Here is a 17467-nt window from a genome sequence, read left to right on the forward strand (position 1 = left end):
TGGTCCTTCCTCGGGTCTCCTGACGGCCTCTCGACTCTGGCTGTAAGTGTTCGGTTTAGGTGAACGGTATGGGATTTTTTAATGGGTTTAAGGTGAACTAATGAATACGCACACGCTCACACTCGCGCGCACACACATACACGTACTCACCCACATACAAAAAAGAAAAAAAAGGAGAGCAATTATGATGACATGTCAAATCGGTAAAATTACCGAATGAACAATACTGAGCTCTCCAGAAAAACAAACAAAAAAACAAAATGTGTTTATGGTAGAAAGTAAAAGAGACTGCATGCACATAAGTTTGGCATGATTCATATATTTTTAAAAACCTTTTACGTGACAGTTTTTCATTTTAGAAAGCATTTTTTTATCAGCTCAAATTCATAATTACATTTGAGAGTACTATCAAATGCATTTCATTTGCTTGCAGCTGACCTCATTAGTTTTCTCGTGATTTTTTTTAATTCTAAATTGACACTGACAAAAATGGTAAGGACATCAACTGTGCGACTGGGGGCGCCCTTGATCAGCCACTTAACTCGGCCATCCCAACCCACCCAACCCCCCCATCCCCCCACCCCCAGAGGACACACACAGACACACTTGTGGGATCAGCTATTCAGATTGCATGCAAATCCATGAGTGTTAGAGGGGGGGAGAAAAGTGCTGTTGCATTCCTGCAGAGAGAGAGAGCGAGCTCGCGCGCGACCCATCTTCCTCTTCCTCCTCCTTCCTCTCTCTTGCCGGCGGCTGCGGAAAGAAGATCTTCATTCCCGGCTGCAGATGCGCGAAACCGGGCTGTGGAGTGGAAGAGACGCGGGTAGCCGGTAGAGAAGTTGTGGAGAGCCTCGGTCCAAAATCCAAAACCCATCCAAAACCATTTGGAGTTGTCGTACACTCCAGGTGGTAACATTTGTGATCGTGTTAAGCTAAGAAAAGTTAATTGATGCAAATTCGCGCGGCGGTCATGACTTGGCAGCGGAGACTCGGACCCGGCCGGGCAACGCTGCTCCTAGCCGGGCTGCTGGCGGTCCTGTTGCGGTCCTGTGCGGCCAGTTGCCCGGAGAAAGACTTGGAGGACCGTGAAGAAGAGGCCAACGTAGTTTTGACTGGAACAGTGGACGAAATCATCAACATGGACCCGGTGCACAACACCTACTCTTGCAAGGTGAGTGCTTGCTTCTCCACGCGGTTTGTGATTTTTGCAACTAGCAAGCCAGTACACCTGCTGCATGCAGAAAAACTTCACAAAATGGAGCGTATGCAATTATACGGCCACACTTGTTTGGCCGGAAAGAACGGAACAAGTTATTTGCTGTGCACACGAAGTGGTTTTCTTTTCCACAAGGAACAGATGAGACGTATAAAGACCATACATTTGCTGCAGCAGGAGGCGCATACAATAATTTGTATCAAATTCAAATATATTTGTACATCAATATCTGATATGTCGCCTAACTGCAGCATTTTTGATGAATATTTTCTAATGCTGGACAAATTTATTGGCAAATGCTTCTTCATTTCATTGATAGATTGATCTATTTTGTGTTGTTCACAATATGCACTGTATTTATGTTCATATTTATGTTCTTGTAATCACATGTTGTATTTTAGCATGGCTCCTGGTGAGGAACCAAATTGAACATTTAAGATAAAAACATTTGTGATAAACCTTCAACACATTTTTAGGTGAGATGGAAGATCCCAGGGTAGGCTGAAAAGCATGAAAAATCTTGAACAAATAACATTACTCAGTGCGTGGAGAGTTAGTGTGTCTGGTAATTTACCAAGGTGATTTAATGTGCAAGAGTACAAGTATTGATTATTTTCAATCTAAGACTAAGCACGGTGATCCAGTTGTTAGCACAGATGTCTCACATTTCTGAGTACCGGGTTCGAATCCCATCTTGTGTGGGGTTTTCATATTGTCCTCACCCTTGCGTGTTGTGTTTTCTTCAGATACTCCAACCTTATTCCACATTAATTAGTAGTTCAACATCATTGGCTCTAAATTCCTCTTAGGTGTGAATGGTTGATTGTCTATATTTGCCCTGTAATGGTGACAATGCAGTTCAGGGTGCCCTCCACCTCTCACCCAAAATCTGCTGATTAGTTGCTCTCTTATGACCCAAGTAAGGACAAGTGCTACAAAAAAAACTTTTTTTTTTAATTCTTACAATTTCCAAAATAACAAAACAATTATTTTTCAGTTTTAGGAATATCAACAATGAAGCACTCAATTAACACCCTAATGGATTGAAAGCAATCTACTGTGGAGGGAGAGAGTGAAGATCGTGGAAGCATTTTTTGAATCAATATTGATAAGCCACACTCAGCGACAGTCTCCCGTGATAAAAGTCTGGTTGATTTTGTCGGTGATTTCTCCAGATGGTGTTGATGGCTCCCCTTGCAGACCTTGGTCTACCACTATGCCATTTATTTATTCACATTTGTCACACACATGTCCTTTTTTTACCTGAACTTCTGCAGAAGACGTTTAATTGTGAGTCTGCTTGGAGGATTTCTTCCCAAAAAGTCAATCGTGAATTGTTGCTCAGTGTTGTTTATCGATTTGGATTCAAAATTCTTCCACAATCTTTACTCTCTCCTCCGCAGTATATTGTTTTTGATCAATTAGGGTGAGAATTATGTGATTTGTTGTTGAAATTCCTGAAAATGAAAAAAAAAAATCTATGTTATGTTGGAAATTGTAAGATTCAAAATAAATGGTAAAAATTTATCGGCCCACCCTATGGGCTATAAAATGTGATTTAGGCTATATTCACATCTTTATGACATTTTAACTGCAAATTTTGTGTGGTCCTTAAAATAGCACTGGGAAAAAAACACTTTCTGGTGCCTCGCTCTGAAAGGAGTCGTCCTCTCTCCCTATTTCATGGGCACTCATTGTGAAACTTTATGCACCGCAGTAGACTTGTGGTAGACCACTCTATAATCTGTCAAAATAAACAACCGTGTTTGGTCAACTTGCTTTCCGTCTCCGAATGAATGAGCTGAGTAGATTAGAGGCACACAGTTCTTGCACTGGAGGCAGAAACCACAATAATTGCTAAACTGAGACTATTCCTCCAAAATGGAAATGGTCCCCCTGTGACAATGCATACATCAGACCTCGTGCCACTTCCTGTAATGTCAAGCAATCTTTGACTGCAGACAGTGGTTGGATCCCTTGTGGATCCAGATAAGATTTATTATTGTACCACACTGAACGAACCCCCAGGATACTTTGTTCGCACAACACACAGCAAAGTTACATTTGGATTGTGTGTTTGTAATGTTATGACATGAATTCAGATTGTCCCTATGACAATTAAGTGATTTGGACTAATTAAATTATAGGAACCTGTTGGATGGATTGTTGAACAAACTGTATACTGTACATTTACACACGTGGTAAAAATGTCGGCACCCTCCCATGAAAGAAGGGAAAACCCACAATGTTTACTGAAATAAATTGAAGCTGACAAAAGTAATAAGCAAGAACTTACTTAAAAATAGCTAATGAAAATCAGTCATTGCTTTATTTTTGTGGTCCAACCAAATATGATTAAAAAATAACATTTGTTGCACAATTTTTGGATAAAAATTTCTGTAACACATAATAAGACTTGTGCACCTGCCAACAGGTATTACGGTGCACTCCTCGTAAGCAAACTGCAATTGTCTCACGTTTGAAGGCTACCTTTTCCCAAATTTTTAGATCCTTATAAATATGAACAATAGTAACTAAAAAATGTCTGTTGTTTTCATCTTAGCCATTTTGCAGCTGAAATCAAGTTTTCTGACACTGGGCAGCACATTTTGCTTTAGTCTTGATATTTCATTGTATCTTGCACAAATTCAAGACACTCTATGCCAAATGTAGCAGCAGCCCCAGAAAATAACTGAGGATCCTCGCTGTTTCACACTCGATACTGTGTTATTTTGATGAACATTGTGGCATGTGTGTCCTAAAGGTGGATTCATTTTAGTTCAATAAAAATATCCTGTTTCCACGATCTGCACCTAAACCAATGTTATGGCTTCTTTTTTGTCCCACACAAAAACATTTTTTGTGTGAAAATTGTTAATTGTTCATATTATTTTAGGTAGTTATGTTGTGTTTTTCTGTCGTCCTTTGACTAATAGGTCAGAGTGTGGCGCTACTTGAAAGGAAAGACCAGCATAAACCGTGAAATCCTCCTGGACGGTGGCAACAAGGTGTTGATCGGTGGCTTTGGCAACACAGGAATCTGCGACAATCAGGTTGCCACGGGTGACACTCGCATATTCTTCCTTAACCCCGCCGCCGAGTCCATGGGGGCCGAACACAAGAATGAACTGATGCTCAACTCAAGCCTGATGAGGATTACGCTGCGGAACCTGGAGGACGTGGAACACTGCGTGGAAGGTAAGCAGTAAAACCAATCAAATGGGATGAAATGCCAAATTCCAAAAAAAAAAAATGTTTCTTGTCTACCTAGAACGTCACAACTGATTTTTTTTAATAGACTGAACTTAAAGTAAATTGCTAATCACTTAAAAGATGCAAAGTTTTCATACACCGGGCACTTCTTAAATTAACCTTACAGATTCTGTTTTTCCAGAACTCTATGAATCAAGGACACCTGAGTCATTTTAGGTGCTTTGTTGCTATGGTGAAGCTTTAGCCTTGCCTGGAGGTGGGTGTGCCTGACGAACACCTTAAGGATCAGACTTTAGTGGTCAAAGAGTGATTTCTGACCTTTACACTCAATTGCTTTGCGGTTTTAAATCTGGGGTTGAACAGTTTACCATTTATAGCCTTGTAACAGTCCAATCTGAGTGTGCCTACTTTTTACGACGCACCATTTTCAATTTAATAAATTAAACATTAGCTTGCAATGATACGGTTGAACGTTAATCTCTCTTCTTATGAGATGAAGAAGGTAGCCATGAATAATACATCTTTAGAGTTCATGAAGGTGCTTGCCACCTGTACCCCTTTACCAGTGGGAAGTGAACTTTTACTGATGGCAGCTGTTCAAAGTTTGTTTCTGGGGGTGGGAAGTAAGGGTGGTATAGGTGAAAAGGGGGCCAATATTTCACTTCAGATATGTTTAGTTCGATTTAAGTGTTGTTGTTTCAAGTATTCATTTGTGTTTGTCTATCTTGCCATGAGCCCATGTTCTGTTATTGCCTTCACCCCCACTTGTCTTCTCATTAGTGCTTTGGAGTGAGTAGATATTTGACTCTGACTGACTGGCTACTATAGTTCCTTTTTTGTTTTGGCCTTTGTCAGCCTTTTCTGAGTGTTCAAATATGGTGCTGAGGTGTGTCGGAATTTTAGCTCACTTGTAGTGCTCTGCGCTCCCAAACCGGAGAGTCGTGGTGCGGTCTCGGTTCTCCCTCTCCACCATAAAAAGTGTCCTATTTTTGGGGAAATCAAAATATGTTCACCCTGTTTAATTTAAAGTTCAATTTCTCTCCTCTGAATGAGTTGATTGGTTTAGAAACTTAAATGAGATTTTTTAGGCAACACATATAATTACCATGTTCAACTTTAAGATGTGTTCAATGAGTCTCATCTGTTTACTACCTGTCGTTTAGTCATTTAGTATTGGTACAACTCAAGTTTGGATCCCTTACTCTCCACGGCCAAACCATGCCAGAGTCCCTGCTAGCAGTTTCCTCATTGATTAGGTTCAGAAATCAATCTGTGTCCCCCCCCCCCCCCCAAACATGTTTACACCTGACCAAATGAACTACACCAAACCAAAGGTGAAAACAAATTAAAGTTTGATAAAACTAAATACATGTGGTGCTAGCCCGCCAAGACATCATCTGTTGTAGGCACGTTTCCACCGCAGGAACTACGGGGTTAATTTACGGGGCCAGCCCCGCATGTGCGTGTCTCATGTACAGGAACTTATGTGGACAAGCAGAGGTCCTACTCAAGGATATGTACTCCGCCGGCCCGATAAACTACCGATCGGGCTCTGGCGCTGATTAGTTAAAAATAATTTAGTATGAAAATATCTTACAGTACCTTCATGTGCAAGGATGATGCATTCTTGGCTAAAGTCTCTTCCACCAAAATAATTCTCCTAATAATCCTTTCCCTATTTTTGTTCCACTCTACTGTTAGTCTTTTTAAATTCATCTAGATGCTGTCTCCTCTCACTCAAACCATCCATCTACGCCAAGTACACAAAAATAAAAAGCAGAAAAAGTTTTCCTCTTCTGATTTTTGCCGCACCGTGCTTGTGTGACGTCACGGGATAAACCGTCGCACGGCAATTACGTGTCGATCAAATCATGACGTTGCGCATCAGCCTTTTGAAATTCTTCCTCTCACTCAAACCATCCACCCAAGTTTTCCTCTCTCCTCGTTGTTGTTCTGATTTTTGCCGCGCCGTTGCTTGGATGAAGTCACGTGAGAAACCGTCATATGGTGATTATGAGTCGATCGAAACTTGTGACGTTGCGAATTGACAATTCCTGTATAAATCCCTTCCCCCCGCCCTCTACCCAAACTTCCTGAAGTGAAAACGCGGCTGTGGGGTAGACACTCACACCCCCAACCCTGCGTCCCCCCAACTGTGTGCTCCCGCCGGCGTCTCAATTCTCTGAAATGCTTCGGACAACTGAGACGGACACACTACACTCTCAACGGGAATGCGCAACCAAGGGGCGCAAAGATGTGTAAGAACTGAGACGCGGCCCACACGTTGCAAACAGGAAATGGAAACAAAGCTGATGTGTGAAAACCAGGAAGTCGGAAGTCCCGCCTCCTCCATGTCATATACCCCATTGTGGGCTAAACATGTAAGAGTTTCCAAGACTTCATTTCTCATTTTCTTACTATGCTGTTCAACATTCTAAGAAGATTGGCAGTTTGGACAAGTACCAAACCTTTATAAATTGGACCAAATGATGACATGGCTCCATCTAAAGGAATTGGTCTTGTAGGCTTATTATAGGCTTCATTTGAATTGAAAGCGTTAAGTCAGATCAGATTGTGTGCAACAACCACTTTCAGAGATTTGGATGTTAGCAATGGGACAAGACTCTACCTGCCATCGAACTCTTTGTGCACTCCCATGCTTTCTCTTCATTCTTGACATGTTGGATAGACTCCGGAATGCCTGGCAGGGAGCTAGACCGGGAGACATGCTCTCAAGAAAAGGGCTTTGTGTGAGACACTTGACACTGGGAATTTGAGAATTCAGGAGAAGAAAGAGGAAATGCACATCCCGTACCATTCTACTAAGATAAATAGAGTACTTCAAACAAAAGAGTGCTGAAAAGTGGGATGCGTAAGTGGATATGTTGTGATGCATTAAATGGAAACACTGATCATTTGATTCTGTACGGAATGGAATCTAACCTGGAAACACTTACCTATCGCTGCCAGCTACACTCCCAGCAGTGAAAACACAAGTCCAATGAGGGTTTACTGTTTGAAATTGTACCCTTTAATCATATTCAACTGTATTGCTGGGCGGAAGCATGTATCATGTGTACAACTGCTTGTTGACAGGCATTCATTGAGCCCTGCCCTGAACAGGGATTACGATATCCCAGTAAACAGAGTTTTAATGAAAAATCAGCAAATTCTTTGAAAAAAGTTATGTTTTGTCAAGAATATTAAATGTATGCCGTCTTTATTATATTTTCCAACTCATTTTCATTGCATCCCCATCGTTGACTTAATTACAGTGGCAGTGGCAGGTTTGGGAAGCTAGGAAGCCCATTTGATGGAGATGTGTTGAACACATGCAGACGTTATCACTTTTGCTCTTGCCTAGCCTGTGATTACTTTTCCCTTCAATAGTCTGACACGGTGGAGAAACAAAAGGCTGTTTCTTCCTTTCCATTTTTACTCCCTTCTTTTTACTGTATTGACTTAACAAAGAAGGTGAGAGATTGTTATAGTATTTGTATCATCCTTGTTTGATACTTACTGTGTATGCGTAAGGCGCATTTTCCTGCTCAGTCATTCGATCTCTATGATCGGGCTCCATAGCGATTGGGTTAGCCGGCCGGGCTTGCTGAGATCATGACGGGGGTCCTGATTTACCAGCAGGAGGTCCTGCTTAATGACATGCGAGCAGACAGGTCTGTGGAATTCTTCTCGGGGTGGGTGGGATAGAGAACTGTATGAGTCAAGCCCCCCTCCCCTTCATTCCCTTCTTTCTCCCGTTCCCTCCGCTGCTCCTTCTGTGAATGAGTCTTGGCCTCTGCCAACTGTTTGTGCAAGGTGGAGGCACTGAATTGTCTGGAATTTATAACCTGCTCAAACCACCTACCTGTCTGCCTTTTCCCTATAGGAGAGCATTTTTTTTTAAATATCTTAGTTGGGTGTGACAATCAGTGGTACTTTTTAACTTTAATATCGCCCATGCCGTTTTGTTTCAAAGAATAAGACTTTCTGGAATACGCAAGGTCACTTCCCAGGTTCACCTCGTGAGTCACTCCATGGCCAAAGGTTTTATGTATTTAAAAAAATTATTTATTATTTATTTTTAGAAGAGCATCTTTAAATCAACACTAAGGAACTTTCAGTTTACGTTGGTTATGGTGCCGTCATATGGACAAAATCGGTTACGTTATGCCTGGAGGAAGACCACGTTTCTCATGAGGACAAGCACATTGCATAATTTTTTAGCTCACGACATTCAAATTGACTTCCGTCTTTGTGACGAATGGGTAAAGGGGGAAGTCATGTATGCCATAAAGCAGTCAGCACATTTGTAGTTTTTTGTGTGGCAGTGCTCCTACCATCCTCCTCAAAGTTGTTTTTGTCGATGTTGCATCAGAAGCGTTATGAAAATATTTGATGAAGGTTGCAAAGCTCCTTAGTGCTACTTTAAATGTTTTTCTCTTTTAGCTTAGTTTGAGCAAGTCATTCTTTGTGGAATAAGGCAACTTTTTAAAAACATTAAAAAAAAATAGTCACAATGCACTTTCAGCTTTTTATTGAATGGTCAAATACCAATTGACATGACCTTGTCATTGTTTAAGCTCCTTTTTGTTGCTCAATTCACTTAGTAACGTGTGGCACTATTTGGTTCATGTATGAGTAAATATTAACAGAGCTTAATATGTTGCAGCCTGAATAAACTATGAGCACTCATGTGGAGATGGTTTTCTGCCCCTCATCTTTGTTCACTCCATAAGACCCGAAACCTTACAAAACAAATACAAAATGTAAACACTGGCTAGGCGCTACAGCAAAAAAAAAAAAAAGAAAGTCCAGACCGTCGATGTTCTTTACACCACTCACAAGGCCATGCCCCCTTTAAAGGCGCACAGCTCAGGAGTGCAAGGGTTAATGTGTCTTCTGGCTTGTCCCAACATACAACTATTACATTTTATGAAAGATTCATTTCTGTATACATGGTCTATTATTCGTTTTTTGTTGTTGTTTGTTTTGTTTTTCACAATGCAGTGACTTAAAGCTTAAAAAAAAAAAAAAAAATTGTACCCAATTATTCAACAGCCCTATCGTACACTATTTATCGAATATAATAGAGAAATCCAGCCATCCCAGATGCTAGGTGTTTAAGAGCAACTAGAGTAGTTTAACACATCCTAGGCATTTTCAACCCAAGTTATCTTGCAAAGCTGTACATAACAAAATGACATCAAAGACTATGAAAAGTAAAAACAATTAATACAAGTGGGTCATGGGACCTTTAACAGCCTAGACTCTGCAGGAGTGAGATCTCTCAATTAATCTTATCTTTTGAAGACTACCGACCTGTAAGGTGCAAAGTTAGTTGATGTCAATGTCCCTTTTAAATCATTTTAAAGGTGAAGAAGAGGCAACTTGAAATGCCCAAAGCGATTCTGGGCAGTCACTTGGATGTACAGTGACCCGGAAAAGTCCCTCTTGTGTCTGAGATATAAAGAAATCAGAGGAGCAGTCTGCATGAGATTTGGACTCCCTCTGGGCAACTGAATTCCTCTTCCTGGGTTACATTACTAAAGCCGGGCAGCTGCTGGGGCAAGTGCGGCTCTTTACTGTTATCACGCAAAACCCTCGCATTTAGGGGAATAAAGTTTTGCTGGGACACTCAAGAGATTGTGGAAGGAATTGTAATTTGCATTTATAGAACCACAACTATCAAATAAATCTAAAAAAGAAAAACAATGTTGTTATTATTGTTTATATATATATATATATATATATAAATAGTCCAAATGCATTGCTTGATGCCAACGCAATTGTCAGGTTTGCACATACAGGAAGCACGGCAGACTTGACAGTTGGGAGTCCCACTTTTATCAATAAACACGGGATGGCTGGCCTGTTTTTAGCCCTTCGGACAACACCTCAGTCAGTCTCTGTGACTTCCTTTCCACCCACTCATCCGTCCCTCTGTCAATGAGTTGTCATGGTGAACCCACTTTGAATGCCATGTTTTCTTCTCTTATCACTTTGCCTTACTTCCAACTTTCATTCGTTATCTTCAGTCAGCCTCTCACATTCTTTAGATGACCTGCACATACAATATACAGCATGTCATCGGTCATATGATAATGTCTTCCGATAAAATATGTTACTGTCATCAGGAATAATAAATACTGAGTGGATTAACACTTTTAGTTTCTTTAACTTTTAACAGAGACTATTTGACTAAGTTGGAGTTGGTGTTAACTACAGTATATTGTCATTGTACAGCGATATTTCATAAGTAAACATTCTGAAACATGATTTGCTATGGTGATTCAATTCTAATACTAATAATAAAAAAATAAAAAAAAATAAAAGAGAGAGCAATGGTGATGACATGTCAAATCGGTAAAATTATTGAATAAACAATACTGAGCTCTCCAGAAATAAAAGAAAGAAAAAAAAGAAGAAGAAAAAAAATCTAATACTTGCTAACAAACTCTTATCTCTTCCGTGACTTAAATGTGATCGAAAATCATACCAATTCCTCAAATAGGGTCAGTGCCTTCCAGCCTCATGGCGAGAACCTGTCCTGCTCCGTTCTGTTGTTTTAGCCAACAATAGCAAGGACATGATGGCTTTCTGAGTCAAACAGAGATAAGTAGGGAAGGATGTCTCACCAACTTGACCATGTCTCTGTGTATACGCACACACACATACACACGCACGCACACACATCTCTGCCCTCATACAAAGAAAATGTACTTGAAGCATTGACTGCGTTTACAACAATAAAGAGTGGTAACTAAAATAAAATACAAATGTTTTTTTTTAAATCACACGTATTCACAGCCATCCAAATCATACATGACATAACATCCATGTTGTCATTGTCCAACATCTTCTATCGCCAAAGAAGCATCATTATGATTATTATTGCCCCACACGACCTTTTCATAAGAGGCAATCTCCTCCACTCAGCCGACAAAGTTGTATGTCAATCTCAGCCAAACATGACGCACACTCCGCAAAGTCAAACAGTGACGATGCACAGTGCATTTAAGATTTATGTGAATATTTCTGTCTTTTTTTATTTTTTTTTATTTTCTAATATCTTGCTTTGTAAGAACTCTTAAAAATTGTGCCTTAAAAACATTTGGGTATTTTTAAAAAAATACATTTTGTTGAATATGATGTGAAAAGTAGTATTTTGAGGTGACTGTAAATGTCTTCATTTTTTTACTTTCTGAAATAATTCACTTCATGAAAAATGAAAGGGTTTTTTTCTTTTTCGAATCTTCAAATTCATCTGAAAACATAAGCATTAGCCTCTGTCTGTATTATAAGCAATATTAAACACATATGACTTGTCTGTGGGGTACAACCCCCAAATAGTGACGGTATCTTGTTGCCAACTACCTCAAAACAGCATCTGCTGGTGAAACAAAGCCTCTTAGAGAGGTTTTGCCTGAGGGGAGAAGTTCTATCACAGACTTGGAACCCTAACTCTAAAGGTATGTTTGGTATAGCAGCCGCCCATGTTACCTCATTGTCAGGTCCTTAAAGTTTCATTACGCGTGATGTCACCTTTGTACAAGTTGGTTATTTTATTTATTATCCTAAAATACAAGTACAAATACAGCGATTCTCTTTTTTTTCTTCCACCAACTGAGTACACAATATGATCACAATATGAATCTTCCTTAAAGCGAGCTAAAGTTTAGCTATCCATGGGACTAAATGTTGGACTTTGACTGTTTCATGTGGCCATTGATAATTACTTTGCCATCAACCACACACAAGGGAGGCGACTTTTCCTTTCTCCCGTACCCAAAAACAAATTTGATGTAGTTGGAGTCATATGGTTTATTACACATTCAAACAGTTTGCTGCTGGTAGCAGATGCTTCACGGACGCTGCTTAAGTAGCACTGCACTCAATTAGATCCTTGAACTGTTCCAGGAGCGAGATAGTGAATGCGTACTAGTGATCCATATGTTACATCCGCATTCATGTCACCCTTCGCACCTACGCGCTGCTCGAGCGTCATCGTGTTCTGTTTTCATACTTAAATCTTACCCCTGATATGTTGTACACTTTTTTCTCAGACTGAAGCAATGGCAATTTTTTGGTGTACTGTAGTTCTTATATGATATGGTTTTGTTTCTTCACCACCTCTTTCTGTGTCAAAACACTTTTAAACACTATGCAAGGCTACACGAAAGCACATTTTAAGCCTTAACTTAATTTGTATCTCTTTTAATTTAATAAAAAAAAATACATTTTGAATATTTTTTATTTAATTTGCATAATTTTCAAAGATTCAGTGACTCTTTTGTGTACGACTTGACAGAGCACATATAATATAGTTCCAGAGGGGAAATTGTATTTTCATTTTGTAATTTCAATTCATGATTACTTTGATAATGACCTAATCACGGAATAAGGAAAACACTGTATATGAGAGTGTATAAGTATATAAGTGAACGACTGTAAATCGTAAAAAAAAAAAAGTTTAATGACAAGTGACAACATATATGGTGACACTGAACTTTGAATATGACTCTGTTTACTTCGCATGACTTCTGGTGTATTTTCTTATCTTGTTGAGACGGTCCCACTCTTCTGGAATTAGTGTACCCAAAAGAAAGTGAAAGGAAAAGCAAAACACACAGGCAGATTTAACGCTTTGGCCACTGACCTGAGCTCTCATGTGGTATGCTGAGGCTTGTGCAATTTTTTTTTGACATTTGACATGATGTCATGCATGCTGGTGGTTCGGGAATAAATATTGCAGAAAAGTCAAAAAGAGTCCAACAAAATGCATGCTTTAACTCTTTTTTTTCGTTAATTCTTTGATACTCATTAAACTGTCGTACCCCGATCATGTGACATATAGTGACATCTCACTTGACATCCTAATGAATTTCCACATTTCCTGTGTCCACACATATTTGATAAAAGCTGAAAAGTGAGTTGTTGGTGGATGAAGTTCAGGCTGATTTCATTACTGACACTAAAATCCAATCTATTTATTTGTTAGGTTATGTATATGTGAAATTTCCATTCTTTTGCTTTTGAGCGTGGTGGCATTGCCTTTCCCTGTGTAGTTGGTGAAGGTTGAAGTTACCGTTCGTGTCACTTGCAGAATTTTGATCAGCTCCAATTTACATGAAGACAATGGCTAGAATGGAGAGGCAGTCTTTCTCATCGCGTGGTCTCTTTTCCCCTCCTTGAACCTCCCGTTCCTCTTCCTTGTCCTCCTTCAGTTGGCTTGTCCCGACCAACCCCTCCTCTTTCATTGTTCTTTTGGTAATGCAATGTCTTGAAAGAGGGGACACAAAAGATGGAGGCAGTAGACTAAAGTAAATGTGACTGAACTTCATCTGTGATCACAAAGGCAAAGCTTTTCTGCTAATGAACAGCACACGTTTCTTTACACGTTAACACGTTTAAGACCTAAACAATACATTTGTATGTGACATGAGGACTTGCCATACCTGTAGTGTCATATTCAGGCTTTGCAATAAATACGCTGATCTTGTTTGACAGACCGGCCCCTCCTCATGCTCTAATGCATCTCAGATTAGGGTGAAGCACTCCCAACTAAAATGTTCTCATCCTGTTTTAACAAATTGTAAATGTCAACAGCCTGTCAGGGGGCACTTGGGCTTTTCAAAATCTGTAATTAGTGTCAGTTTTAATGGTACATGATTTGCAAGAAAGGACAGGGCAAATATGTTCCTGTTTAAAACCTTTCCACGGTCAATTCATTTCCCCTTAGACAAGTAAAACAGGGTGAGCTGATATTGGTCTGTCAGTACACTTGAGCCACGTTTCCACTAAGCAGTACAGTTGAACTTGACATGGAATTGGAGCTGTATTCCATAGTAGTCCGCACTATTATTTATTTTTTGTTACATTTTGTTTTCCAGTCCCATTTTTCTAAATAGCTGGTCATTCTCTCTCCCACCAGTTATAGTAACTGTCTAACAGATGCCAAATAATGTAAAGTTAAACAATGCATAGGTTGGTAACCTTTCCAATGTAAAATTCTGACATAATAAAGCCAATAAGAACTGAACCTTAGAGTAAGCAAGGCTTCAAATAACAAAAGAGTGCTCATTCACTCCTAGCCATTTTTACTGAACCAACCCCCTTTGCGCCCAGCTGTTTTACTGGATTTTGCATTGTAATATAGCTAAGTTTCATCATTATTCACAAATCTGTGCAGTACAGTGCGGAAAAGAGCTTTTTGCAATATGGCCCTGGTTGATCTCTTATACTCTGCTGACACCTCCTGGCTGTTTTTGTAATAACTACCATTGCTTCAAGCATTCTCTTTAGTTCAGAGGCTGCATCAAAGCCTTCTGTATGCTCTAGCCCAAAAAAATATATATATCACACAGAAAAACATATAAATACGTTTTTGGGAGCAAATGAGTTAAAGGGAGTACTACCAAATAGACACAATATTAGGGATTTTCAGACCAATATCAGTACGAGTACTCAACTCTTGAGTGGTCACAGATACCAATATGAAGTACCGACACCACTAGTACATTTGATACATAAAATTCCCCCCCAAACTTAATAATTTATCAAATATTTATAAAGGGTCACTAAATTGTGTGGTCCAAGACATGGGAAAGAGCAGTGCATCAGAGAAAAAACAAAACAAAACAAAACAAAACGGTACTATTCTGTACGTAGGTTTTTTTGCAATGCGATTTACTGTGTCTGAAATGTTTTACCTTCAGGCCGCACAACTATTTATTGCATTCCATAAAAAATGTCAGCAACTGCAAAAGACACATTTTAAATGTTTAAATTTATCATCAGAGTCACTACGTGGGGGAATATCATGCTCAATGACATTGAACATGCTAAATAGTCCAGAATGACAGACTTGACAGAATTTGCAACCAGTGTCAATTTTCAAACTTTGATAGCCAGTTTACTAGCAAGGGCTGAACTGGCCAACATCTAGCCCGAAAATCAGCTTTTGGAAGGCTAAAATACGGTCCCTGTCTTACACAAAATATTTTTGGAGGATATAGTGCAGAGCTTTCTAACTAAAGTTATTATTATTTAAATCACCAGTTACTCAGTACGTACTACTCCATGTACGAGTGCATCTGGTTCAGTGTAAGAGCTTCGTCTTTGTGTCTGCTTGTGTGCTACATGGTCGAGGCGTGCAGAACAAGTACCCTGAGTTTGATTGTAAATGATCACCCGCACTCGGCTTCTCGCTTTTTCAGATCAGCATAGACAAAGCTTGGGGTCCACTTTCTGGTGGGCTGTGGGGGGTGGAGGTGACAGGCGGTGCTTGCCTTTGTTGTCGACTCCTTGTCTTTTTGAAAGCATCCCCTCCCAGCCACCTGCCTTCCATCATGGCTCAAAGTACCACAGACTTAGGAGATCGGATAGGATCTAAGAGGCTCACAATGGATGGGGTTACAAAAAATGTAATGGCCCTCAGTGTATACGCTCAAGTTCAAGGAATGAGGAACTGTTGGGAGGTGATTAAACGGAGGGACGGTGACAGCTCTAAAGAATTGGTGTATTATTTCCGGCTCGCTCATCAAGGCAAAAAGGGGGAAGTGGGTGTCGTGGAGGTGCACCGCCTTTCTTGCTCCATCACACTCACAATGTTTTCAATATTCGGGTTAAGGTAAAAAAATCGGCTTTTGGAAAGAGTCGGAATAAGCCATTTACATTCAGTTTCCCTTACATGGTAATGTGATCGACTGCTGTTTAAACCTAATGCACAGACATCGTAACGACACAAATAGATGTCATTTCTGCTTATTTTCTCCCATTGATTGAATACATTTTTACATCAGTCACCACACTAATAAAGAAGTCAGCTTCCACCTGGCTCCAAAGTGTTTTGCTGCTGTGCGCCAAACTTTCTGTTACTTTCGTTAATATTTACTTCAATTTTTCCGGTGGCTAGTATGCATGCGTGCGAGACTGCTGCACAATTAAAGTACCAATTGTTCTCAAAAGACCAACGTTTCTTGCGAATAGAGCATGCAACATGGCTGAGGGATCTGATTGGATGACACAAATGACTGTGGAGTAAATGATAAACGGTAAATGGACTGCTTTTTAAATAGCGCTTTACACCACATGGTGCCCAAAGCGCTTTACATTTTAAGCCTCACATTCACCCACCAACACACACACTCATACACCAGTGGTCGGCACTGCCAGCTCCACTGGGAGAAAATCAGGATTCAGTGTCTTGCTTAAGGACACTTCGACATAGTCGAACCCACAACCTCACGGATAGGAGACAACCACTCTACCACTGAGCCTTCCCATAAGAAGGGTTTCAACTCTAAACGTAAGATTCTCAAACGGTGGAAGCTCATAACATTCCAGCCTGTCAAAATAATTTGTGGCACTTGACAATTTTGGTAATATAATGTGAATGACGCAACATATGCAAATTTAAAATTGTGGATCATCATCCATTTTGTTTCCCCCCTCCTTTTAATAAAACAGAATGTGGCATTTTGTCCATATTGAAGTTCACTATTCCAAACTAAAATGTATCACGAGCAAAATTGAACTTCACTGATTGGTGCAAATGTGGCTGACCTTGTAGTGCTGTTTTTCTTTTTTGCCTCCTTACCTAAACTGCTTTATGTAGTCACATCTGATGATTCTTTTCTGAGTGCTACATTTGGATGAAGGCAAACCCGGACAGTGTCCGGAAAGTCAGGTGGGTTCAGACCCAGAAAGGGTTTGACTGACTATCCTCTGGGATGCATATAACACTCACACTCACCCAAGCATGCTTTATCCGGACCATTCTGGGTAACAGAGTCAGGCTCTCATGTTGGCAGATTATCTACAGGGATTTCATTCTAAATGAGGTGAAATGATTTCTCTCAGTCAAGAGGGCCTTTCAAGAAGTCACTTCCAGAGCTGGCCACTTCTTTTTTGTTCGGCGTCCCTTTTGTTGGTTTGTGCGGCGTAACTTGACCTTGGAGGTGACAGGCTGTACCCCCCCCAAAAAAGCTGTAGAGTAGAACAATTATGATGATGATGGAGTGTGCTTGACTACCACAA

General features: G+C 40.1%; 1 protein-coding gene across 5 annotated transcripts in view; it reads left to right on the forward strand.

Moving 5' to 3' along the window:
• The first annotated feature begins 710 nt into the window (after positions 1-710).
• Positions 711-17467, forward strand: part of agrn (agrin) — a 257946-nt gene continuing 241189 nt past the window's right edge. For 2 of the 5 annotated variants that reach the window (XM_077578621.1, XM_077578626.1), the window contains exons 1-2: positions 716-1171; positions 4153-4414. In XM_077578621.1, coding sequence (XP_077434747.1) covers positions 950-1171; positions 4153-4414 — 484 coding nt within the window. In that variant the 5' untranslated portion in view covers positions 716-949. Of the gene's footprint in view, positions 1172-4152; positions 4415-17467 lie in introns of all 5 variants that reach the window. The other 3 variants (XM_077578600.1, XM_077578608.1, XM_077578613.1) reach the window with 3 other exon arrangements.

Source organism: Vanacampus margaritifer, chromosome 1, assembly GCF_051991255.1.
Source record: "Vanacampus margaritifer isolate UIUO_Vmar chromosome 1, RoL_Vmar_1.0, whole genome shotgun sequence".
Taxonomy (NCBI): Eukaryota; Metazoa; Chordata; class Actinopteri; order Syngnathiformes; family Syngnathidae; genus Vanacampus; species Vanacampus margaritifer.